General features: G+C 47.1%; 1 protein-coding gene across 2 annotated transcripts in view; it reads left to right on the top strand.

Annotated features, from left to right (window-relative positions):
* NAPB (NSF attachment protein beta) overlaps positions 1-27578 on the top strand; it is a 251238-nt gene that overhangs the window by 137011 nt on the left and 86649 nt on the right. For both annotated transcript variants that reach the window (XM_078649504.1, XM_078649505.1), the window contains one exon: positions 12579-12663. In XM_078649504.1, the coding sequence (XP_078505630.1) occupies positions 12579-12663 (85 nt within the window). The remainder of the gene's footprint in view (positions 1-12578; positions 12664-27578) is intronic.

Here is a 27578-nt window from a genome sequence, read left to right as displayed (position 1 = left end):
TTGGTCAAATTCAACGTACTTATGTATTTGGCTTCCCCAAGTTTTTCTATGAGCTCGTCGATGCGGGGTATTGGGTAGGCATCGAAAGAAGATATATGATTTAAGGCACGAAAGTCCATACAAAACCTTGTACTCCCATCTGGTTTTGGGGCCATCACTATTGGTGAGGATCACTCACTCCTGGACGGTCTTATCACCCGTAGACGCAACATCTCCTGCACTTCCCTACGCACATCCGCTCTTTTAGCGGCTGGTATCCGATATGGTCGCTGTTTAACCACGGCACCGGGCGGGGTCTCTATTCAGTGTTCAATTACTGAGGTTTTCCTAGGAAGATCGGAAAATAAGGGGAGAAAGGAAATAGAACTTTCTGCAAGTCATCTTGTTCTTGTTTTCTGAGTTCGCCGTTTAGGACTAGCAGCTCTAGTGTTGACTTAGGGGAAGAGTTTGTGGGTATGGTAAGGTGGCTGTTCTTTGGTAAAGGACCTATCCACTTTTTCAGGGAGTTGATATGGTAGATCTGGTTCTTGTGGGAGGAGAGCTGGAACTTATAGCTCGTTTTCCCTACTGTTCCGGTCACTGTATATGCCCACATCCATTCTGCCTGAAATTTTTTTGTGCTAGAAGGAAGCAAGACTAGAGGCCAATCGCCCACTTCTAGTCTTCTCCAACACTTTCCCTTATCGTAGTATTTCTTTTGTTTCTCCTGGCTTTTCTCCAAGTTGGAATAGGCCAACTCTCTTATTTTCCCTAGTTGGTTCTTCAGGGTTTGGCTATATTCCAGGACGTTGCGTTCTTCTCCAGCTTCTTCGGTTTCCCATGCTTCCTTTGTCATCTCGAGGAGTGTTTGCGGCTGCCGGACGTATAACAGCTCAAATGACAAGCATCCAAGACTACTTTGTGTTTGCCCTCTGATGACATAAAGAGCTAAGGGTAGTATGCGATCCAACTCTGTCCCATTCACCGAAAGCATTTTTTTGAGAGTGGACTTGAGGGTGCCATTGTAGCGCTCAACCAGTCCACCCGTTTGCGAGTGGTACGCTGATGTTTTAATGTGACGAAGGTCTAGCACTTTGCATACCTCCCGCATCAGCCTGGACACAAAGGGCGTGCCCTGATCAGTCAAGATCTCCTTAGGGAACCCTACCCGGGAGAACAATTCAATTAGTTTATCAGCTATGACTCTGGATGTAGGGGGCTTTAGGGGAAAAGCCTTGGGGAATCTGGTGGGTAGTCAACAATGTTATGTTATGTTATGTTAACGATATTTATATAGCGCACAGCTGCCCCAGCAAAGGGGCGTCCTGGCGCTTAGACAGATACTATAACATAACACGCATGAAGACCAGTGCGTATAGATTACCCTTTCTAGTTCTAGGTAGGGGCCCTATCAAATCCATCCCCACTCTTTCAAACGGGGTGCCTATTATCGGGAGGGGTTGTAATGGTACAGCGGGTGGACGGTGGGTGTTCCTCTGGCACACATCACAGGATTGGCAATGGGTCTTGATATCTTTGTATATCCCTGGCCAATAAAAGTGCCTCAATACATTTTGGGTGGTTTTCTCGCTCCCTATGTGTCCAGCTAACAGATGTGTATGGGCATAAAACATGATTTGTTCCCTAAAGCACATTGATATGAGAAGCTGAAGGGGTGTATCGTTATCACCTTGTCTATAGAGGAGACCTTCTTTGATCAGGAAACGGAGAATTCTGGGGTCAGGGGTGTCTTGTGTCACATGTGCCTGTTCCCAGACATTGAACAGTGTGGTGTTGTTAGCCTGTGCAAATTTAAAGCTTCTATCAGTGACCCAAGGTTCAGGGGAAAGTAAGGCTGGTACAGAAGGGGGGTCTTGACTTTTCTTTTGATTATGGGGAGCAGACAGACTGAGGGTGTGGGTGAACAAATCCAGGAAGTTAGGGTTGTCTGTCCCTATGATAATTTCTTCAGGGAGAGTCTCGAGAACACCCACCCTCACCGAGCAAGCCTTTCCTCCTGTCAGCTCTAGAGTTATGTTTGCTATAGGATTCGCTTTTATATCCCCATGGACACATTTAATGTATACCCCGGAGTTGGGGAGAACCTGGTTGGGCCTGACAAACACCCCTTTTATTACGGACTGTTTGCAGCCTGAATCCAGAAGAGCCCTAACTTCTTCCCCGTTCACCCTTACTCTCACATGATATGCTCCTCCTAATTCCGCTGAGTACAATACAGTTTTGGGGAGGTATCCCACTTCCATGGTTTCTTCCGGCGTCTTTCTTTGTGGGCATAGTCTGGCGATGTGCCCCCAGGTCCCACATTCAAAACATTGCGGCCCCCGGAAACTGGGTATGTCAGGTTTGAGGGGGCGGGGTTGTTAAGTTTCACTGCTGGCTCGAGGTTTCTTTTCCACCTTTGCAGGTTTTGTCTGGCTCCCAGGGTGGCAGCCGAGGTTGAGCCCTGGTGAATGTAACCCCCATTTCCATGGCTTGATCCATTGTTAAATTGGGGTGCTGGTGCAGCCACTTCTGAGTATTGTATGGCAACGCCTCCAAAAACTGCTCCAAATATATTTTCTCCATGATTTCTTCTTTAGAGGATACTGCAGGAGTGAGCCATTTATTAGCGGCCATTTTTAAACGAAAAAACAAGGTCTTTGGGTTTTCCCCTGGTGTGCCCCTCTCCTTTCTAAATCGTACCCGATAGGCCTCCGAATCAAGGCCAAGATGGTCTAGGATGATTGTTTTAATGGTGGCGTAGGGGACATTCCCAGAGGCGTTGGCCACCTGATATGCTGCCTGAGCCTTCGCAGAAGAGGGGCAAGAAAATATGGCCACTTCTCCAGGGGCTAACCGCATGCATGTGCAGCCCTTTCGAAGTTTAATAGAAACGCGTCGGGGTCTTCTCCGGGTATGTATTCCTGGAGGAATACCCCCGAGGGACTGGGATGGGGGCTTCGGGGTTCCCGGTAGGGGTTTGTCAGGGGTTCCGATATAATTTTCTGTAACCCCTCGATTTGGGCTGAAATCGTGGTTTTGAATGTTTCTCTGTCCGCTTGGGCGGATGTTAGTTGTTGTTCAACGGCCCACCCTAGCTGCTCTTGGCCTTTCACTAAGTGCTGCAACAGGTCCTCCATCTTTTCGGTACAGATGGCTACCTCTATGCCCGCATTCTCCACCAGTGTTAGTGGGTTAGAGGAACTCTCGGAGACTTTAAGTGGTGTTAACCGAGTTTTTATTGCTTTTAACAGTTTTTTCCGCCTTAGGCAGTGTCTATAACAAGGTAGGGTGGTTTCTTGTTAATTGTCGGGGGATAGGCGCCCTCTCAGAAGGGATTTTCCTCTTTTCTTCCACTCCAGGGTGCTCACAGGGCCAGTCGCGGGTCAGGAGTATGTGGAAAATGAAAAGACAAAAGACTGGGTTTCAGTCGGTGGTCCCAATATAATCAGTGATGGGGAAGGGTAGTGAGGAGTCACACGGTGCCCAAAACCAAACAATAAGCAAACAAGTAAGTAGGTACTCCGTGCCGGTAGTGCTCGGGAAAGGGGAGTGACTGGGTTTATTGCCGGTGTAGTTACGGGGGTTTAAAACCCTTCCTCCCCGCCCAACCCGAGATGCGCGCCCGTACCTGAGTGAGCCACGCTTCTCCTGAAGCGTGACTGGGCGATGCGCCGTGTCGTTGGCCTCCTGGCTCTGTAGTACGCCGATTGGGATCTTCTCCTCTCGCTTCCTCCTTCAGCGGTCTCCTCTCGTTCAGCTCGGCAACTTCTCCACCTTCACGTTCTCCTTCAGGTGTAGGAAACACCTCCCTGTCCTCGCTTCCTGGTTTTAGCGGGTCTGACTCTGTGACGTTCCAGGGGACGGGTCCTTCCGCAAACTCGGCCCAGTTAAAGAAACAGGGTCCGGCTTCTTCGTCCGGGCAGAAGAGTGTTGTTTCTACCCGGTTCCAATTTTCAGGTTGCTGTGGGGAGAGAGGTGAGACCGGTATATCTCTTGGCTTCAGTTTTACAGCGTTTCTCTTTTCGGTTCTGGACTGGTCCCCCTCGTGACAGATCCGAAGCCCGTTGTTTGGCTGCTGGTGGGAAAAAGCTTGAGACCTTATCTGTCGCTCTACCTATCGGTGGCATAACGACTGACCCCGCCTGTTCTCTTCCAGCTTGGCGTGGAAGGGTTTAAACAATAGACCCTAATGTTATCGTGTTAGCTCTGCACTCGCGATTAACCAGGTTCTGCACCGCAGTGGTCACCCTGGAGTGGCTATCTGTAGTGAAACCAATAGGGAGCAGACAGTGAATCACGTGTGGTGGAGCCCCATCACTGGCTCGGTACAGCGGAGGATGGCTGAGATGAGGTGTGCCCCGGTTCGAGTGAGCAGCCTGAGTGTATTCCATATGAGCCTAGTAAACACTCAGCGAAACAGGCGCCAGGGCTTCCCATAGGATGAGAGGTAGGTCAACATTCAAAGCCTGCAGTGCTCCCTGTGGTGGTTCGATTCCCTGCCCGGCCTCCAGTCGTCTCCTCTGTGAGTAGTAGAGGAGTCCCAGGTGTCCGCTTCTGAGGCCTAGGGGTAGAGTGTCTGCTGCACCTTATTGCCAGGGTCGACTCTGGTTACTTGCTGCGATCGTCATGGGAGGAAATGGCACCTGTTCTAGTTTTGGCTGCCATCTTAGGCTCAGGCGCGGCGTGGTGGAGGATCTGGAGAGTCAGCCAGCCACCTTTCCCCCTTCAAATGGAGTTCTTCAACAATCTCCCCTCCCCGCTCAGGGGCGCACCTCCCTGGGGGGCCTCCGATTATTCGCACTGCCCCACTCCTTCAGCCTCACGGGAGATGGGAGCCCACCGAAGCGCCACACAGCCTGCCGAGCTCTAAGGCAGACCGCTCACCTCTGTGCTCGGGGCGTCGCAGCGGGTGTCCGGCTGTGTCCGTGGTTGGTGGCAGCGTGACTCCCCAAGGAACGCTCCTCATAGCCCTCAGTCTTACGCGATCGAGAAACTGGCGGCCACCATATTGACCTGCGTCCAGGCCTCCCTGTCAGGGACTCCACTTGGCTCTCAGGCGTAATCTAGAGGGCGATCACCGGCTCTCCTTCTGCTCCAGTCCCTGGGTCATCATGGGATAATGGGATTATTTTCCGTGCAGGTAGGGTGGCTATTTGCGGTGATTTCAGGTCCGGGGCACCAGCGTAGCCCAGGAGTCGAGACGGATTATGTCCGTTTGGCCATCTTGCTCGGCCACGCCCCTGGACATCAATTTTTTAATAAAATATTTGAATGCATTTAATCACAGTCTTGCTATTTCGTGAGAGAAATAAAACACTTCCCCTTTTTAAAGACATTCTGTATTTAAAGAGTTGTATTCCCTAATCGATTAACGTCATACTTCTACAATAATCTTAGTCATATTTTCTTGGAATCCTGTGATTTGCTTAAATGAGAATATTCACATTTTGTGAGAATCAGTACTGTTTTGCATATTTTATATACTCTTTGCTGGTTTTTGAAATAGAGGTGAAATTTCATATTGCAGCGGCAAAGACAAATAATCTGTCTTGGTAGTGATTAATAAACTTTTTCATTGTTCTTTTCCATTATTTTTATTTGCTGGCACAACATATTAAGGACTGTGTTTTCCCATATTTAAATAAGTTCATCCATTCCATTATTCAATGCTGAAACTTATTTTCACTGTTAAAACATAGTTTCTATATAAATAAGTCATTTGTGGTAAAAAGGAAAGATGGTGAGAAATGATTAGTATGTAACACAACTTGTAGATTTATAGCTCTAACACGGTGCTTCTGTCCAGCTAAATCTCAAAATCACCTTTGGGCTTAAGGATTTAGAACCCAGAATTTCACTTAATAATAATTTAATGGAAGGGCAAGCCCTATTTTTTTATTATTTTAAAGGATTTCCTATCCATTCTAGAACTCCTCTCCCCCTTTAATGTGCCCCCCCCTCTTTTTATCTCAATTTACTTGAGCTCTTAAGACATACACTTCAATTTGTCAAGTGTTATTTGTGGTGTTTATTTATTTATTTATTTGCGGGTTTGTATCGCGCTCGAATCGACTCCCGGAGGAGTATCTCTGAGCCCTAGGAAACACAGCAAAACACAGTCAGAGGGGAAGCCAGACGAAAAATAGATTAATTTTGAAACAAAAAGGTTTTGAGTTGCTTTCTAACCAGCAGATGTTCTGAACACTGTCTGAGAGCTAGAGGGAGCTTGTTCCATAGAGATGGACCAACCACAGAAAGAGCTCTACCTCCGTGCCTGGCCTTCTTTGCGCGGGGCACGCATAATAGGAATTGATTGCTTGACCTAAGGGAACGTGCAGGGGTGTAGGGTATAAACATATTTTTCAGATATGCAGGACCTAGTCCGTTTAGGCTTTTGTGAATTAGACAACATGTCTTAAACTTCGTCCTCTGCCGGACTGACAGCCAGTGCAGTTTGTCCAGGAGAGGTTTGGACGCAGTTCGGGGGGGGGGGGTGTTTAAGACCAGGCGAGCCGCAGTGTTCTGGATCACTTGGAGTTTGGCTAATACTCCCTCGTTTACAGATAGTAGCAAGCCGTTACAATAATCAATACGGCTAAGGACCAGGGCCTGTACTAATGTTTTCCTGATGGAGTCTGGGAGTATAGGAAAGATTTTGCGTAACAGGCTAATTACGTGGAAGCACAAGCCCACAATATGATTGCTATGTTGTTTCAGTGAAAGCTCATGATCTAGGCGGACTCCTAAGTTCTTTACAATCTGTTTGGGTTCGGGGACAGGTCCCAGATCATGTGGCCACCAATCTGGGGTCCAGAGGATCTTTGCCTCCGCGAACAACATAACTTCGGTCTTGCTTACATTACACTGCAGACAGTTTGATGACATCCACTGAGCCACTGCTCTCATGCCATGAGAAAAGGAGTTTTTAATCTCGGTGGGGAGAGATTTAAAGGGGAAAAGGAGCTGTGTGACATCCGCGTAAGACACAGGGATGAAACCATATGCTCGCATAATTCCAGCCAGGGGTGCCACATAGATGTTAAAGAGGGTTGGGCTCAGACAAGAGCCCTGTGGCACCCCTTTAGAAATCTCTACCTCCGCCGATCGATAGGCACCCATGGTGACACATTGGGTGCGGTTGGATAAGAAGCTCCTTAGCCAGGTCAGAGCCATGTTCCCTAGACCGATGTTTTCCAGTCGGCTTGTCAAGATGTTGTGTGACACAGTGTTGAATGCCGCCGACAGGTCTAGTAGTACCAGGATGACAGAGTGGCCCCTATCCTGATACATATGTAGGTCGTCTGTAACTGACATCAGGGTTGACTCTGTGCTGTGTTTAGGCCTAAAGCCGGATTGTGAGTAATCCAACCCTCCTGCCTGTTCAATATACATGGATAGGTGGCGATTCACATGTTTTTCAGTGAGTTTTCCTAGGAATGGTAGCAGGGATATAGGTCTAAGATTGGACAGGTCTGTCCATGGAATTGTTTTTTTTTCTAATGGGTCTAACCAGAGCCTTTTTCCACCCTCTGGGGACCTCACCTGTGCTCAGGGAAAGATTTACCAATCTCTGAACCCCAGGACCTAGTTCTGTACCAAGCATAGGCATAATTCTTGCTGGAATAGTGTCATCTGGACATCCGCTCTTGATTTGCGAGGTTAGAGATATAACCTCCTCTAGTGAGATAGGGGGAAATTCGCCTAGTGTATGCGTGGTTGGGTTAGGGTCTTCCTTGATTTGTGGTTGAGAATTGTCTCCACAGAAGGACAGGTTGGAGCTAATGATTTTCTCATAGATCCCATCAATTTATTTGGTGAAGAACAGAGAGATATCATCACACAGTTGCTGAGATGCAAACTCTGAGCTCTCGCAGGCCACCGGTTTAACGAATGACTGCAGGATCTGATATAATACCCTAGGACTATTTCCAGCAGCTTTGAGTTGGGACGCAATGTGGTTTTTGCGTGCCATACGAATGGCTTTATGGTATGTGGAGAGGGATTCCCAATAGAGGCTCTTGTCTTCAGCCACATGGGACGATCTCCATTTCTTTTCAAGTTTTCTAGCAGTTTTTTTTAAGGACCTTAAATGCTCTGAAAACCAGACTTCTTGTTTATGTGCCGGGCGTGGTTTAAACAGTTTCAGGGGGGGCAATATCATTCACTGCTGTCACCAGCGCTCCTTCAAATTTAGTCAGGGCCACCTCAATGTCTTCAGTGAGCGCAAGGGAAGGTTCTATAAACCTCTCTTTGAAGGAGTCTTGGGTTATTTTGTGCCATTGCCTGTGTTTACTCGGCAGGGCTATTGGGCCCGAGGGAGGAGTGCTAATGCGAGGGGTGTAAAATTCTATGACGAAATGATCGGTCCATTTTAATTGTCGGAGGTAGGCATTCGATAGAAGGGGAGTTGGACAGGATTAAATCCAAAGTGTGTCCTGCTTGGTGTGTGGGACCGCTATTAGCTTGTTGTAGGCCTAGTAGGGACAAATCCGTCAGAAGGGATTGTGCCTCAGTGCACTCTTTTAGTTCGCTATGAATGTTGAAGTCTCCCACAAGTAAGAAATCGCTGTCTTTGCTTATATGGGGGGGCCAATGCTTCCATTAGTGTGATGGAGAAGTTGGCACATGGCCCAGGAGGGCGATAAACCAGAGCCCCTTTTTGACTACCTTTGGGTGCAGCATTTATTTTAAAAATCAACAGTTCAAGTTCTGGGGTGCATAGTTCATCTAGGATAGAGATGTTTATTTCTTGTTTATGGACTATTGCAATCCCGCCCCCTGTTTTAATAGGGCGGTCTAGTCTGACAATTTTATACCCCATCGGAATTCCTAGGGTTATGGCCGGAACCGAGTGTGGCTTCAGCCATGTTTCCGTCAGAAAACATAGGTCGGGCTCTTCAGATGAAATTAGTTCCCATACTTCAGTTGTATGTTTCGATAACGAACGAATGTTGCATAAAAGGTTCTTACTCCCAAGTAATACATTAGTACCCACCCTTTTAGTCGGAGTGGGGTGGCAGTTAGCAAGGTCACTGCCCTTGATGTCAGTATATAGCAGATCACCCGTATGGTCTGTGTCCTCTTTATCCTCTAATAGAGTTTGGAACTGGGTCTTGCAATGACGGCAAGAGAAGGGGCCCTCCAAGCTGGTAACTGCCCCTTTTGAGCATTCCCCTAGAGGTTTGTTACGTAAGCCCAGAAGAACCTGCGGGGTGTAGATAGCACGAGTAATGGGACATACCTCTGAGTTATCAGATCTAGGTGCCATAGCCCCTGGCCCCGTCCGGTCGCGGACGGGCGCAGACGGGCTGGTCTTTAGCCCGTCTTAGGCGCGTCCTTGGGCGCTCCGCTGCGCGCAACCGCTGCGCGCCTGGCCCAGCGAGGGGGCTAAATAGCCCTGTGACCAGAAGATCTAGAGCGCTAACCGCTCGACTTGCTGGGAGTGTCTGGCTCTTCCTGTCCCGCCCTCCGCTCTACGGTATTGGCTACCGAGTCGGACCGGGGCGGGCAGGCTGGAATACCGAGCACAGACTACTGGAGTACAATTGAGCCCCTAGCAACACCGGGAATAAGCATGGGTGCACAGAGTGAGTGGGGTTTAAAATGTGTATTCAATTTTAACTTATCGCCGATAACATACAATACGTCATTTTGAAATTCGTAATCAATTTTAAAATTGTGACATAGGAAAGTAGTTACAAGTAAAACAATTTTCGTGCAGAGCTTCCGCTTTGAGGGTGCTTACTGGCGCCAAGCGGGGTCGGGAGACACTGCCACCGCCGTCCCTTACCGCAATTAGCCGGTGCCTCCTTGCTGCCTTAATAGCCCTGTGACCCTGTTTGGGGTAACCATTGGTAGATCTGGCTGCTATGATGTATGTGCCTCGCTCACTCTTTGTCAAAATATTGCTGTATAACCTTTGAGGGCCTCTGTTTTTTGAGAGGGAAATTCTGTCTGAGTGAAAGGCTCACCTGACATCAATTAATCACATGGATTTAAACCCTCCTTCTCTACTGGAATAGTCTCTACACCACCAAGTCTGTATTGCGACTGTCCTTTCTTGCCACTCTCGACTAGGTTTCAGAGTCCTGACAATATATCTCCTGAAGTAAACTGCATGATGTTTGGTATACCAGCCTACAGAACAATTGTAGCTCAAGTATGGTGCCTAAAGAGATATATATATATTTAACTTAGTATTTCAATGTATACCTATGATTGTTCCATTTATCTTTATCAGCTTCTGTCATCATAACTTAAACTTTAAAATTGTTTGTAAGATCCCAATTCACCATTTCTTTTGCCCACTGGGTCCCAGATATTGATGCTGAAAGGTGCTGGTATTTAGCCTTACCTGTGTGAAGAAATGTGTGTGTCCTAGAGGAAGAACATATTCTGAATGAATCTTTCATTATCAGGGGGTTCATGTGTTTTTAGTAAGAATGTTCAGGCACATAATGTTTATAAAAATATTTCTGTGCTGATCCCCATCTGCCATTCCCATGAATCTCAAATAACTAGTAATGTATTGAGATCCTTCAGTATTAAGTTGACTCCAGTTTATAGCATCCCTTATCCTTCCTCCTACCTGCCATCACTTTTCACCACTAACCCCTAGACTAAAAATTATGCTCGCTACTAAAAATTATGCTCGCTTTTTACCTTAATAAACCTGCAAACGTCAGAGTCAACTACTTTAGTCTTATAATGTCAGTCTGTCAAGGCACAACCTGGGAGGAACAGCCAAATAGTTTACTTTATCCCATTCCATTCCTTCCTCTCTTCCACTAGCCCTTTTGCATTAACTTATTACATTGATCATGAATCAAGAGAACAATTAGTAACCAAATTGCCTAGAGTGAGAGCTACAATGTTTTGACTTTCTTAAACTATTTTGACAACTTTATCACATTGTTTCTGCTCCAGACTGATTGAGGAATTTCTTAGGAGGTTGGCTAATATTTTCTGGTCTTATGCCCCTCCAGTGGCCATCCTGTGCAGACTTCCTGTTCTTCCTTATCTCCTCCTGACTTTTTATTTCCAGAGCACCCTCTTGAGAAGTTATTCTGCTAGACTGAGGATGGCTGTGCGTTTTACATAGTTTATTCTTTCAGTATAATTGCTTTATGCGTTTTACATCGTTTATTCTTTCAGTATAATTGCTTTAGATTTTCCCTTCCATGTGAACAGAAGGTCTGTACTAAGTATTTACTTTATGGAGGTATGATGGAACGTCTCCTATGTCTCTCCCTTTCTTCATCTGCCTGCTGAAAGGTCCTGGTACAATTGTAAGTGATGTCCCCTAAATAATACTTTTACCTCTTCTGGCGCCATCTCCATGATGGTTAAGAGATTTACCTTCGCTACTCCAACTAAATTAGTTAATGGTATGGCATGCCTAGACATATTTCATTTGTTTAATGGAGAGTGCTTATTTTGTAGCATTGTATGATTACGGACTCCAATGTTTCTCAGATTTGAGTGGAGATGATATTTGAGCATTGAGTAAACCAACTTTAAAACATTCCCTTCCTCTTTAACTTACCTCGCTGTAATTTCACAAGATAAGAACAGATTCTTCCCAGCCAGCTAAGGGCCCAATGATGACTTTGTCAGTGTGTGCCCACCATGATGCCGCCATGCCCCCACACCGCCAAAGCTGTGTGAGCACCGCCTGCCAGATTACAAGTTTTCTTGTGTCTGGCGGGCGTTTCTTTGGCTGTTCCACGGCAGTGCCCCTGAAGCTGGGCACCGCAATGGGATTGCTAAAGGCAGAAACTGGGGTGCATGCACACGGGGGGGGATACAACTTGTGCCCCCCCCCTACATGCACCCCGTGCACAGACCCAAGAGGGGGCCCTGTGGGGCCCTTTTTCTTTCCTCACAGCTAGCAGTTTTATGGAGAAGGAAGCTCCATGAGACCGCTGGCAGTGATGCTTGGTGGTGCCGCACCACCAAGCATATTGCGGCTCTCAGAAAGTCGCACCACTGCCAGGGATCTCTGGCACTTGCAGCAGTGCCATGGTGGTTAGACCACACAAGTTGGAATCCAGCACTTGGACCGGCGGTTCAGTGGTGGCCTGGCCACCACCGCTGCAACCGTGAGTTTGGCGGTCCTTGGACTGCCAAACTCTTAATTAGGCCCTAAGCCTCATGTAGTTCCTATACATATGGCAACGTTTGCAGATTTGTGTTTAAGACTGCTATTCCAGTCACCAGTGACATGCTGTCTTAAAGATATCTTTACAAACCTATGTTAATTTTTTACAGGTAAAACTAATAATGATAAATATTTTGTGCTGCCTGTCAATCTAATTTTTATTTGTGTAAAGTTTAAGTATGTGTTGATACAGTAAAATCTCCGATTCCATACATAAATTGACTGAGTACTTTACATTTTAGGATATTGCTACAGCACTTTACGGTAATTATTGTAAACCAACTGCTTTTGTTCTTTCTTTAAATAAAGATATGTTAAGTTGCAAGGTAAAACAATATAAAACATTATTAACACTGCATAGTTTAGACATCTAGCTTAAAGGCATTTCTGCATGGTCTTGATTTGATTGAACCCCCAACTTAATTCTTCTTTCCAGTTCAGCTAACAAATGCCTACTGAAGGTGGCTACTTATGCAGCACAACTGGAGCAATATCAAAAGGCCATTGAAATATATGAGCAGGTCAGTATATTCTCTTGTTCATAACCCACAAACATACATTGAAAGTTCCCTATCGTGTTATAGACAACCAACAGTTCCACTTCATAGAGTACATGTTCACAGCATAAGGAATTTAACTCTGATTAGCGCGTTTGCTACAACATCAGTTTGGACGGTGAACGTTATACTAATCTCTAATGCTGTCTTTTGCAGAACTCTTTGAAGACTACAAAGTATTGAGAACGTTTTTGTAAGGGTGCAATGATACGTTACATTTTACTATCTCATGTCGTACAACTGCAGTGCAGACTAAAACTCTCTACCCTATTTGCTTTTCACACTATTACTGTCTTACCAACAAAGGTGTGAACCACTTGGCACAAAATACCTGTTCTGTGACCATTCCTCTCCTAGATTCCAAGGGCTTTGAAATTAAAGTTTCCCTAGTAAAAAAGGAAGACTGGTGTCATGCTGGCAGTGAACTACAAGTATTTTAGAAGATTTTAAGCATTCTTATGTCAGATGATTAGCTTACTGGGTATTTGCTATGAATGCATTTGTAACTTCTCAGCTGAATTACAGTGATAGAATCCGTTTGCATCTGCCAAAAATATTATAACAAGGACCAAAAATTAAAAGTGCACTTCTGCATGTTGTCGAATCTTCTTAACTTTAATCATGTTTTGCCAGCATTTTGGGATATTCACTGGCTACAGGCACAGAAGATACTTGAATTAAAATAATTCTCTACAGTGCAGAAAGTGTTTTATGTGTGGGGTGTCTTTTGTGGATAGAAATGTTCTTTGCATATGCGTGCAATAGACTTTCGGTCATGCTCAAAATGCTGTTGGGATATAATTTTTTTTATATCAGTAAGGCAAAATGGGATGTTTGGTGTAGGGCACACAAAAGTGGAATGTAAGTTCATTACAGATTCACTGAATTCCAAAAATGGGAAGTTCATGTGAAATCTTTAATGCTTAGCTCTTCACCCCAGCCTCTTAGGGGCCAATTACGTTGGCGGTCGGACTGCACACTGACAGGCCCTCAGTGGCGATCAGACCACAAGAGCCCTTCTGTCTGACTGCCGATTATAATTCAGTTGGTCACACCCACTGCGGACAGAGGGAAGAACGTCGCCTCTGACAGGATCTGTGATCCCAACAGGGCAGCGGTCAAAGTCAAAGGAAATCACCAAAAAGGTCTCATGGTGCTTGCAAAGACTCCGTGTGAACTGACAGTCTGATATGACGGCATTATTGATGGTCAAATAGCCAGGTTTTTAATTCCTTGCGGAAGAGCTTGTGATCAGAGATGGAGAGAAGCTGAGATGGTAGCTTGATCCAGAGGGCGGGAGCGAGGAAAGAAAAGGTTCGACCGCCGTTCCTTGCAGTGCGGATTCGTCGCTGAGTAAGGAGATATTTGGTACTAGGTCTTAGTGGTCTGCTTGGATGATACCAACTAAGTTTCTTAGCTAAATAGCTTGGTCCGGTTCCATACAAGCTCTTGTGAGCGAGACACAGGAATTTTGAAACGACCTCGCTTCTTTACAGGGAGCCAGTGAAGAGTCCTCAAGCTAGGTGCTGTTGGAGCTCTTGATGGAAGTTTTAAAATCAGTCTAGCAGCGGTATTCTGCAAGATTTGAAGTTCAGAATGGAGCTCCTCATTTACGGAAGCTAATAGGGCATTGCCATAGTCCATACGCTTATGATAAGCCCTTGCACCAGCGGTTTTCTGGATTCAGTAGGAATCCATCAAAAGATGTTGCATAATTTACGCAAAATTACATAACAGATACCTATTACTTGGTTTATATGATTTTTCAGTGACAACTGATTGTCCATCATTATTACGAGGATCCGCACTACTTGTTTAGGAGATGGACATGGGCCTAGATTTTGGGGCCACCAGTTACTGGACCAGTACTCATCGGCTTTCCCAAAAAGAATAGTCTCTATCTTGCTTCCATTAAGCTGTAAATGATGCACATCCAGTTGTTGAAAAGGGTCATGCAATTTTTTTAAACTGATAATTGTATCTGTGGGGTCAGGGCCGAGAGTAATTAACAGCTGAGTGTCATCAGCATATGACACTACCTCAAAGCCATAGTACCTGATTACCATGGCCAGAGGTGTTACATAGAGGTTGAAAAGCATAGGACTCAAGATAGAACTCCTATGCTTACAGACCGACTGCATGAGGCCAGGGTACCTATTTTTACTGTGGTGGTTCGGTTCATTAGATAATCCCTGAACAAGTCCAGGGCCTTGCCCCTAACTCCCACCTCCCAGAGCCGCTACTCTAAAATCCTATGAGAGATGGTGTCAAAAGAGGCGGACAGATCCAAAAGGATTAGCATGGCTGACTACCTGTTATCCAGGGTCAGCCTGATGTTGTCAACAACCTCCACCACTGATGTTTCGATACTGTGTGCCGCCCTAAACCCCAACTGTGATGAATCGAGGAGTCCATGACTCTCCAGATGGGTGGTAAGCTCTTTATTAACCAAGGACTCGAGTACCTTTCCAAAATATGGAAGCAGTGAGATTGGATGGTAGTTACCAGGTACCTTTGGATCGGAAGAAGGCTTTTTTAGGATTGGCTTGACTTGAGCTGCTTTCCATCTGGTGGGAACCGTGGCCTGAGCTAGTGACATATTGAATAGCTCTGTGAGTTTAACTGTGAGTAAAGGAGCTATATTTGCAAAAGAACGGGGTGAGAGCAAGTCTGCTGGGGAACCTGATTTGATCTTAGCTAGGGCTGTGGAGACTTCCTCTGAAGTATATACAGAGTACAGGTCGGAATCTTATGGCAGTGGTGCAGAGGTGGGCACTGCCGTCGGGATTACGAAATCCCTTTCCAATATCCTTTTCATGTTGTGAAAACTGCCATGAAAAGGCTATTGGAAACAGAATTTGGTGGCCCCACACATGGCCCTGTCCATTGTGGGCCACTGTAAATATGCCTTTGGGGGCACATGCAGTGCCCCACTCACCTCCATGCACCATGTGCCATGCAAGACATGGTGCATGGCACACGGTCCATGAAGGTGCAGAATGTGCTCCTTATCATGGCATCATGTGCTGTGGCCCTTTTCCTTGGCAGCAGCACAAGCCATCATGATAAAGAGCACTTTCCGACCGCCAGCACAGCAGTCACATCGTAATGTGGTGGTTGGACTGCCGCCTGCTTGTCAGGCAGTCTCCCAACCGCCGCAAAAGCGGGTGGCGATCCAACAAACCGCTATTGTAATCAGCCCCAACCATTTAGTCTAGCCTTGTATCATTTTTGTGTAATTACATTGCTTGTCCATTGACCATGGCAAAATTGTTGCCTCTTTGGTGTATATATACTCTGTAGGTATGAGGACCATACTTAAGTCATAGGTGGCAAATGTCTTGCCTGGATAAGTAGAACTCTGATCAAGAAGAGTACCTACTGATTAGACCTAAGGGATGTGGTCACAGATTGATATTCCTGGTACGTGATGGATAAGAAAGGTTTTAAACTGGACCCTCAAGTGTTTTCGGAGGTAGAGGGATTATAGGAGATGTGCATCACCAACTTTCTTTGTGAGAATCAAAAACACTCTGGTTTCTTGACTCAATAACCTGCAACTGAACTTAGAAGCAGTTCTTTTATCCTTCATAAAGATTCCAGGGATAGTAGCCCAGGCCAGGGTACAGCTGGATATGTTTGGCCATTTCTCTAGGCACAACACAGACATGCTTTTTTACATCCCTTCTTGATTTATGGCCAGATGCTGCAGACCATCTGCCATAACTGCAAATTTTCAGTCTGGTTCAGTAGATAGATTTCCCCACCATTTGACAATGGGAGACTCTAACATTGGTCAGGTAGATAGTTGCAGTCTCTAATGTGGGGAGACACCTGGGGCCCATTAGGATGGTGGGCGTATTGCCCCCGCCGGGCCGGCGGTGCTCACCTTCGGCCCGGCGGGGGCAATCTACCCGCCATCCGTGCACAAATGACCCCTGCCATATTAGAATGGCTGGGGGTCCCCGGCAGACGGAAAGACCATCCGCCCCATTTCCACCCCGGTCGACTTGCGACCGGGGCGGAAAAGGCTGCAATATGGTGGTAGTGTATTTCAGACACCGTCAGCCATATTACAATGTGCGTTTAGAAATAACTTTCCGCTTTCTGCTAGGGGGGCCCGTTGCGGGCCCCCAAGGACTCCGGGGTGGTGGGGGTGCACATGGGGGGTACCTATGGTACCACCCTGCAGTTCCATGCACAACATGACAGGCACCGCGCGGTGCCTGCCATGTTGTGCATGGAAGTGCACAACATGCCTCCCTAACATTGTGGCGGGCGGTGCTGAGTGCACCGCCCGCCACCATGTTAGGGATGCAGGATGCGCCCGCCACTGTGGCGGGCGCATCCTAATGGCAGACACGGGAGCCCCACCCTTATGGTGGGCGGTCCCTCTGTACGACGGGATGGCGATCCAGTAGTTCGCCCATAATAACTTTGGCTTCCAGAGGGCTATACTCAGCCAAGGATTCCAGTCCTGCCAAATTAGGTAACAGAGCATGACAAAATTGCAGGTATAACTGGGACTTCGGCATATGATATTCTGATTGAAGGTCCTGGAAGGATTTCAACACGAGGCCCCTCATGACGTCCCCCAGGACCGATATCCCTATGTGGTCCCAGCCCCGAAATCCCGGCAAGGCCGCCAGTTGTGGCAACCCCCATTATCCCATAGGGGCGGGGTCTCCCACATTAGCATGTTCACCACCCCATTTGTCGCAGCGCCTGCCGCCAGACCTGGAACACAACCCTCGTAGCGGAAGGCAAAGATCTCCGTAGCGGTGCCGAATATAATACCCAGTGTGATTGTATGACAAAATATCGAAAGACAGAAAATCGACCTACAAAAATATCGGCACCGAAATATCGACATAAAAAATATCGAAGTCCTATCTACATAAAGGTAAGTACAAAAATATCCTCAAAGAAATATCGTTGTTAAAAATATCGATGTTAAAAATATCGTTTTTTAAAATGTTTTAATAATGTAAAAATAAGTTAAAATATAATTTACAAAATTATAGATATAAACATTAAAACATATTTAAAAAATAACTAATACATATAATTTTAAAATTAATTCAACATCTACATATAAATTAATATTTATGCTTACTCCACATATTGCAATAGTAAGGAAAGCGTTGGATAGCGTAGGGGTAAAAATTACTATTCCAACTCCAGAGAGTGCGTAGGGGTAAAAATAACTATTCCCACTCCAGAGAGTGCAACAGTAGGGAAAGCACTGGTTAGTGGAAGGGTTTAAATTAACATACTTATCAATTACATATATATTTTTTTAAACCTATTATAATTAATTTTAAAAGATTTATTAATAAATACCAATACATTAAAATTAATATTTACTCAAATAACATAAAATCCCACACTATTTCCCATTTAACACACAACACACTACACAAACAATAAATTAATATAATTGTAAATTACTCATTAATAAATATTAATTACCAATGAATAATTAATCACACATTAATAATTAAAGTAATTAGCAATAACAATAAATAATTATTAATACATTAATTCTAATTAATATAATCAACTAATAATTAAAAAATAATTAACAAATATTAAGTAATTAACAATTAATAATAAATACCAATAAATAAAAACAATCTCATTCATTAATTTAATTATTTGCCACCATATTCCCCTATAAACCTACAACCAACTACACATAAAAAAATCACAAAATTAATGTAATTATCAATTAATCACTTAATTAATAATTAATTGGTGATTAATTTTAATTAACGATAAATTAATTAGCAAGAACAATAAATACCAATTATTAATAAATTAATTCTAACTAATAAAAATAATTACCAATTATTAATTAATTAATCAAAACTAATTAGTAAAAACATAGTAATTAATTAATATAATTAACTTACTTCCCACCTTATTCCCCTATAAACCCAAAACCCGCCCTGATACTAAAACGCAAAATTTACTTTGACAAAATTACTAATTTCTAAACATTTATTTTAAATGTATAAAAATACATTAAAAAATGTTTAACATACATATGAAATACATACTAAAATACATAACACTAAAGAAAATTTCAATATTATTAACAATTATATTTTTGCTTACGATATTACTTACTTCGATATTTAAAAAATCGATATTACTTACCTTGGAGTCGATATTCTGGTCAACGATATTGTTGACTTCGAAATTCTGTCCCTACGATATTAAAAACTCGATATTAATGTAGGTCGATATTTTAAATTCGATATTTTGACTGCCCACCACCCAGTGCAGCTAGTGGTCTCCCAAGATCTCTACTGCATATGCTGGGTCTTCCCGATCGCCATACCACCATTCATTCAATACAAGCAGGTGAGATGCTTGATAGTATGACAGGATGTCCGGTGAAGCCAGTCCCCCACAATAGATAGATAGATAGATAGATAGATAGATAGATAGATAGGAAGTGCGTCCATAAAGCCACGCGTACCCTACCCCGTCCCACAGGAACTGCCCATGGGCCGCATTTACCTGCTGAAACCAGCGAGGAGAAATTGGACAGAGGTGGTTCTGTAGCTGATCTTATAAGCGAGGGAATGCGACCATATAAGGTCAGCGGCATGCGGGACCAGGTCTTAAGATCTTCACACACTCAATCCCACACCAGTGCTAAGTTATGCTCCCAAGCGACTGCTGGCCCGTGTTATAAATACTCCCAAATATTTCAGTCCTCCTGCTGCCAGTTGGATCGATGATGCTCAAGTGCCTAACTCTACCCGGCCTCCAAGCATCCACAGTGTGGACTTATGGGGGTTCATATAGAGTCCAGATGTCTGCCCAAAAATGTGCATTATTTGCAGAAGTCGTGGCCCCATTCGAATCCTTGTATCTGTGCGTCCATTTGCACCCACGCAGTCAGAGATTCCATTGCCAGGGCAAATAAATAAGGGGATAAGGGGCATCCCTGTCTCACCCCCGGCCAATTGAAAACACGGATGAGGCCATGCCGGCCACCCGTACCGATGCCGTAAGATCTGTGAATAGGAGAGACAAATAGGAAATAAACCGCGGCCAGAAATGTAACCGTTGTAATAGGACGAAGAGATATACCCAACTAAGAGAATCAAATGCCCTGTCCATGTCCCCTAGCAACAATGCTGCTGGCGTTCTGAGGTGCTGGATTGCCGCCACTGCAACATGTGCCCTCCTAATATTATGTCCTATTGTTTTTATGGTTAATTTGTTTTTAATATAACTTGTAATTTTAAGTGATTTGCATTTTTTATTTTATTATTAATAGTAATTTATAGTGTTGTTGTAGGCTGTTGGGTTTGTAGGGGGATAAGGCGGGCAGTTAATTAGTTACTAATTAATTATTGATTAATCTAATTATGTGAATGATAAATTGCTGATTAATTTAATTATGTGAATGATATGTAAATAAGTGATACTGTTTTTTTTGTTATATGTTATTTGCAGGCTGTTAGGTTTGTTAGTATAGGGTGGGAATTCAACTAATCATTAATTCACAATGAATTATTAATTATTTATTTTAATTTTTAACTATGGAATTTTATTTATTTTACTTATATTTTAGTTATGGGGTGCTACATGTAGGGGTCTAGTGTGGGAAGTTAATTACACAATTAACATTTTATTATTGTTAAATAATTATTTAATTGATTCTTAATTATGTAAAATATGGAATACTGATTTACTTTACTTATAGTTTAGTTATTGGATGCTACGTATGTGGGGTGTCTAAGGTGAGCAGTTAAGTAATAATGAATTAACTTTTAAAAATATTTGGAACCTAATTATTTAATTGAATTTGATATTTGTAAATTATGGAATACTTATTCATTTTACTTATAGGTTAGGTATGAACTTCTAGGTTTATAGTGGTCTAGGAAGGGAAGTTAACCCGTTGCATGCGCGGGTCGGCCAACGGCCATCATGAGAACAACCTCGGTAGTGCTGCGCACGTCCGTTGGCCGACGCGCCCCCGCCCACTCAATAGAACTCCCGCATCGCGGTGGAATTTGCGCCGCGGTTAAGGAGTTAATTATGTATTAGTTGACAGTTATTAATTGTTAATTATTTAATTGATTTTAAATATTGAAATTATTGAATACTTATTTTTTGTTACATTTTAAGTGTGGGTTACTAAGTTTGTTGGGATATGGGGCAGAAAGCTATTTTTTTTCCTGCGACCTCTGTTGACATTTTGTAATAAAGATACAGTTTGATCATGACATAACACTCAATTGACAGTACTAAGCACAGGGAACATCAAAAACAATCTGATAGATATACAAACATTAGCGACAAGAGCTTCAGCAATCGAATCAAACTAACAATAGAATGGAGGGGTAGTCCAGCCTTGCAGTGCAGGGACATTAATATGGTCTCCTCCAATCTCCTCTCACCCCATATGTGGACCAGTGGCCAAAACATGGGAGCTCACCAAAATTTACTCTTACGCGTCAGTCTATCTTTTCATGCACATCAAAACTCAGGAGCAGGGAAAAGAATCACAAAAGCACAAAGTAAACAAAAAACAAAAAATAAATAAAATAAATGTAAAGAGGTGCTGAGAGAGAAACTGCCACAAGAACCACTCTAATCAGTACAAATCATTTGCCTATGATTCCCCTTCTCACCAAGGAAAGATGGTGCCAAACTCATGAATGGGTTCCCAGAAGAATTTCTGATACAGAATTCAGGCTTTAATCTTCTCCCACCAGCCAGCATATTCATATTACGCAGAAAAAGCTTTGTCCACTTCCACCTCCAAAAGCATCTCTTTCTCTGTCACAATATTTTTAACCTGACTAGCAGGTCAACAGAATATTGTATTCCACTAAACACAAGCTCTTTATATATCTTGCAGCAAGGCTTTCTTCCTGTCAAGTGTCTTTGCATAAATTGGGAAAGGGAAGGTTTTGATGAACCTCAACAAGTACTTATTAATTGTGATACCAACACTTGGAGCATCTGATTACGTCAATCTGTAGATCTCATAACTGCCATTATTATTTCTCCAACTGAAACCTCTCAGTGGCTTCAGACCAAATACAAATGGTATGTTCTCTCTAACAGTTTCTGTTTGGCATTCCAGAACTTGGGTCCTACAGCATTTCACCCATCTCAGTAGTTAGGTACTGCAAAAGAATAGAGATGGGGAGCCCTGGCACTCTCAAGTGAATAGATCTCAGAAAATTATCCAATATAACCATTTGTGAGTCAAGCTTTAGGATACTCTCTGAAACAATTTTTGAAAGCATTGAATCTATTCAGTAAGGTCTTCTCTTCCTTAACATCTATTGTATGGATGCTGGCAATCAAATGAGACAACCAGCCCTCTACTGTCCTCTACCATCTTCACAGCTGCTTCAGTTTTGATTATTTTCTGTATCAGATTGGCATGCATTAGAATAATAGAACACAGTAGCATATGTTTATGCTTAGGTCATTTTCGCCATAAGAATCTTGCGCATATTCCTCTGTGTATAGGACCTTGTGGCTGTAGATTTATTCCTGGTTTATTTTTTTCTCATCATTCTTGGGTGAGGTGAAACAACATTGGATGATATACTTACACTTTTTGACCCTGATATATATGTGAATAGAGAGATGTGAACCTAAAGGGTGAGAATGTCATCTCTTGACCCATCTATGCACAGGCCTCAGAGACTGTCATATATGCAGTCACACTGGCGAAACCAGGGTGTAGGACGAGACTTGATGACCATAAGACAGTAAGGTAGGGGTACAACATCCTCATTGCTCATTTCTCCACTGCCACACTTCACTTTCAGCACACTCCATTTTGGCACCACAGAGGCCGCTGAAAGTCAGGTTGTGGTTCCAGTTATTCTCCAGCAGCAACTCAGTAATTTCTGTCACCTTTGTCCCTCACTCAGTCTCCAACTCCGCCTCCAAATGTGTATGTGTGCACCAAGGTCCATCAATAAGGACTGCAGTGTCCTAGAGTTGTCACCTGCAACTATGTTATGTTACATGAGCAGCTATGCTCTCTCTGTGGTGTAACCTATGAAAGTGCGGGGGGAAAGCATGGCTGAGTGAAAGCATGAAGAAGCTACTTCACCAATCACCTTGCAATTTTCCAGCAGCCTTGTTGGTTCCCACACTTGGTTTGTGGCATAATTGGGCACACAGCAACCCTGTTTCAGTCAGTTAAATGAAGAACTACTTGGTAGCTGGCTGACTACAACCCCCTTTTGACGTTGGTGAGCTGCCAACAGAAGATGGAGCCGGTTCATTACTAGTGCCAGAAGTGAACACAGCACTCTGTGTGCATGTTAATCATGAGATCTGATGCATATCTTATTCATCTGTCCAGCTATAATTGTACAGTGAAAGAGATATTTGAAAATAATGGGAATATTCACACTAATAATTCACACTAATAATGTGTCACTTTTTTAGGGCTCGCCTGCTGTGCGCATGCGCATAGCTGGCGAAGCTCTATAGGGGCTTAAACAGCGTTTACCCAAGCACGATTCCACTGGCGATTTCTTGAAGTGCATGTGCTTTTTAGGTCATTGCGCAAGCGCAAGCCCTAAAAAGCGCGTGCACAATGCCACCAGCCGCCTGCCTGCCTGCCTGCCTCGCATTACCACATCAAAGGCAGCTTCTCAGCGTGCGCTCATCCCCTAATTATTCACGGCCGGCCGGCCGTACTTTCAGTTTCACGGCCGCCGGCCGTGTCTCCTTTTATGCTAACTCCCTCTGTACCTCTCCTTGCATCCTCCTCTTTACTTCGATTCCTGCCGTTTTCTCTCTTCTCCGGCTGTTTGCTTTGCTTCCTTGTTAGGACTTGTGCCCCCCTCACCCTCACCCCCTCACCCTCACCCTCACACTCACTCACCCTCACACTCACTCACCCTCAACCCCTCACCCTCACACTCACCCTCAACCCCTCACCCTCACTCACCCTCAACCCCTCACCCTCAACCCCTCACCCTCAACCCCTCACCCCCTCACCCTCACCCCCTCACCCTCAACCCCTCACCCTCAACCCCTCACCCCCTCACCCTCAACCCCGCACCCTCAACCCCTCACCCCCTCACCCCCTCACCCTCACCCTCACCCTCAACCCCTCACCCTCAACCCCTCACCCCCTCACCCTCAACCCCTCACCCTCAACCCCTCACCCCCTCACCCTCAACCCCGCACCCTCAACCCCTCACCCCCTCACCCTCAACCCCTCACCCTCAACCCCTCACCCTCAACCCCTCACCCTCAACCCCTCACCCCCTCACCCTCAACCCCGCACCCTCAACCCCTCACCCCCTCACCCTCACCCCCTCACCCTCAACCCCGCACCCTCAACCCCGCACCCTCAACCCCTCACCCTCAACCCCTCACCCTCAACCCCTCACCCTCAACCCCTCACCCTCAACCCCTCACCCTCAACCCCTCACCCTCAACACCTCACCCTCACCCTCACTCACCCTCACTCACCCTCAACCCCTCACTCACCCTCAACCCCTCACTCACCCTCACTCACCCTCACCCTCACTCACCCTCACCCTCACTCACCCTCACTCACCCTCAACCCCTCACCCTCACTCACCCTCACCCTCACTCACCCTCAACCCCTCACCCTCAACCCCTCACCCTCAACCCTTCACCCTCAACCCCTCAACCCCTCACCCCCTCACCCTCAACCCCTCACCCTCAACCCCTCACCCCCACAACCCCTCACCCCCACAACCCCTCACCCTCAACCCCTCACCCTCACCCTCAACCCCTCACCCTCAACCCCTCACCCTCAACCCCTCACCCCCTCACCCTCAACCCCTCACCCTCAACCCCTCACTCACCCTCACCCCCTCACCATCAACCCCTCACCCTCAACCCCTCACCCTCAACCCCTCACCCTCACACCCTCTCACCCTCACACCCTCTCACCCTCACACCCTCTCACCCTCAACCCCACACCCACAACCCCTCACCCTCAACCCCTCACTCACCCTCACCCCCTCACCCTCAACCCCTCACCCTCACACCCTCACCCCCTCACCCTCACCCCCTCACCCTCACACTCCCTCACCCTCAACCCCTCACCCTCACCCTCAACCCCTCACCCTCACTCACCCCCAACCCCTCACCCTCAACCCCTCACCCTCACCCACCCTCAACCCCTCACCCACCCTCAACCCCTCACCCTCACCCACCCTCAACCCCTCACCCACCCTCAACCCCTCACCCTCAACCCCTCACCCTCACACTCACCCTCAACCCCTCACCCTCACTCACCCTCACCCACCCTCAACCCCTCACCCTCACCCACCCTCAACCCCTCACCCTCACCCACCCTCAACCCCTCACCCTCACACTCACTCACCCTCACCCTCACTCACCCTCACTCACCCTCACTCACCCTCACTCACCCTCACTCACCCTCACTCACCCTCACCCTCACTCACCCTCAACCCCTCACCCTCACTCACCCTCACTCACCCTCAACCCCTCACCCTCACTCACCCTCACTCACCCTCAACCCCTCACCCTCACTCACCCTCACCCACCCTCAACACCTCACCCTCACCCACCCTCAACCCCTCACCCTCACACTCACTCACCCTCACCCTCACTCACCCTCACTCACCCTCACTCACCCTCACCCTCACTCACCCTCACCCTCACTCACCCTCAACCCCTCACCCTCACTCACCCTCAACCCCTCACCCTCACTCACCCTCACCCTCACTCACCCTCAACCCTTCACCCCCTCACCCTCAACCCCTCACCCTCAACCCCTCACCCTCAACCCCTCACCCTCAACCCCTCACCCTCAACCCCTCACCCCCAACCCCTCACCCCCAACCCCTCACCCTCAACCCCTCACCCTCAACCCCTCACCCTCACCCCCTCACCCTCAACCCCTCACCCTCAACCCCTCACCCTCAACCCCTCACCCCCTCACCCTCAACCCCTCACCCTCAACCCCTCACCCTCAACCCCTCACTCACCCTCAACCCCTCACCCTCAACCCCTCACCCTCACACCCTCACCCTCAACCCCTCATCCTCACCCCCTCACCCTCAACCCCTCACTCACCCTCACCCCCTCACCCTCAACCACTCCCCCTCACCCCCTCACTCACCCTCACCCTCAACCCCTCACCCCCTCACCCCCTCACCCTCACCCCCTCACCCTCACACTCACTCACCCTCACACTCACCCTCAACCCCTCACCCTCACTCACCCTCACTCACCCTCAACCCCTCACCCTCACCCACCCTCAACCCCTCACCCTCAACCACCCTCAACCCCTCACCCACCCTCAACCCCTCACCCTCACCCACCCTCAACCCCTCACCCACCCTCAACCCCTCACCCTCAACCCCTCACCCACCCTCAACCCCTCACCCTCACCCTCACCCTCAACCCCTCACCCTCACTCACCCTCACCCACCCTCAACCCCTCACCCACCCTCAACCCCTCACCCTCACTCACCCTCACCCTCACTCACCCTCACCCTCACTCACACTCACCCTCACTCACCCTCAACCCCTCACCCTCACTCACCCTCACTCACCCTCACTCACCCTCACTCACCCTCACTCACCCTCAACCCCTCACCCTCTCACCCTCACTCACCCTCACCCACCCTCAACCCCTCACCCTCAACCCCTCACCCTCAACCCCTCACCCTCAACCCCTCACTCACCCTCACCCCCTCACCCTCACCCTCAACCCCTCACCCTCAACCCCTCACCCTCAACCCCTCACCCCCTCACCCTCAACCCCGCACCCTCAACCCCTCACCCCCTCACCCTCAACCCCGCACCCTCAACCCCGCACCCTCAACCCCGCACCCTCAACCCCTCACCCTCAACCCCTCACCCTCAACCCCTCACCCTCACCCCCTTACCCTCAAACCCTTACCCTCAAACCCTCACCCTCAACCCCTCACTCACCCTCACCCCCTCACCCTCAACCCCTCACCCTCACACCCTCACCCTCAACCCCTCACCCTCAACCCCTCACTCACCCTCACCCCCTCACCCTCACCCCATCACCCTCAACCCCTCACTCACCCTCAACCCCTCACTCACCCTCAACCCCTCACTCACCCTCAACCCCTCACCCCCTCACCCTCACCCCCTCACCCTCACACTCACTCACCCTCAACCCCTCACCCTCACCCACCCTCAACCCCTCACCCTCACCCACCCTCAACCCCTCACCCACCCTCAACCCCTCACCCTCACCCACCCTCAACCCCTCACCCTCAACCACTCACCCACCCTCAACCCCTCACCCTCACACTCACCCTCAACCTCACTCACCCTCACCCACCCTCAACCCCTCACCCTCACCCACCCTCAACCCCTCACCCTCACCCTCACACTCACTCACCCTCACTCACCCTCACTCACCCTCAACCCCTCACCCTCACCCTCACTCACCCTCAACCCCTCACCCTCACTCACCCTCACCCTCAACCCCTCACCCTCACTCACCCTCACCCTCACTCTCCCTCACCCTCACTCACCCTCACTCACCCTCAACCCCTCACCCTCACCCACCCTCACTCACCCTCACCCTCACTCACCCTCAACCCCTCACCCTCACCCTCACTCACCCTCACCCTCACTCACCCTCATTCACCCTCACCCTCACTCACCCTCATTCACCCTCACTCACCCTCACTCACCCTCACTCACCCTCACCCTCACTCACCCTCACTCACCCTCACTCACCCTCACCCTCACTCACCCTCACTCACCCTCACCCTCACTCACCCTCACCCTCACTCACCCTCAACCCCTCACCCTCACCCACCCTCACCCTCACCCTCACCCACCCTCAACCCCTCACCCTCACCCTCACTCACTCACCC

Source organism: Lissotriton helveticus, chromosome 6, assembly GCF_964261635.1.
Source record: "Lissotriton helveticus chromosome 6, aLisHel1.1, whole genome shotgun sequence".
NCBI classification, from domain to species: Eukaryota; Metazoa; Chordata; class Amphibia; order Caudata; family Salamandridae; genus Lissotriton; species Lissotriton helveticus.
The sequence above is the reverse complement of the archived record's forward strand: the minus strand, read 5'-3'. Positions and strand labels throughout refer to the sequence as shown.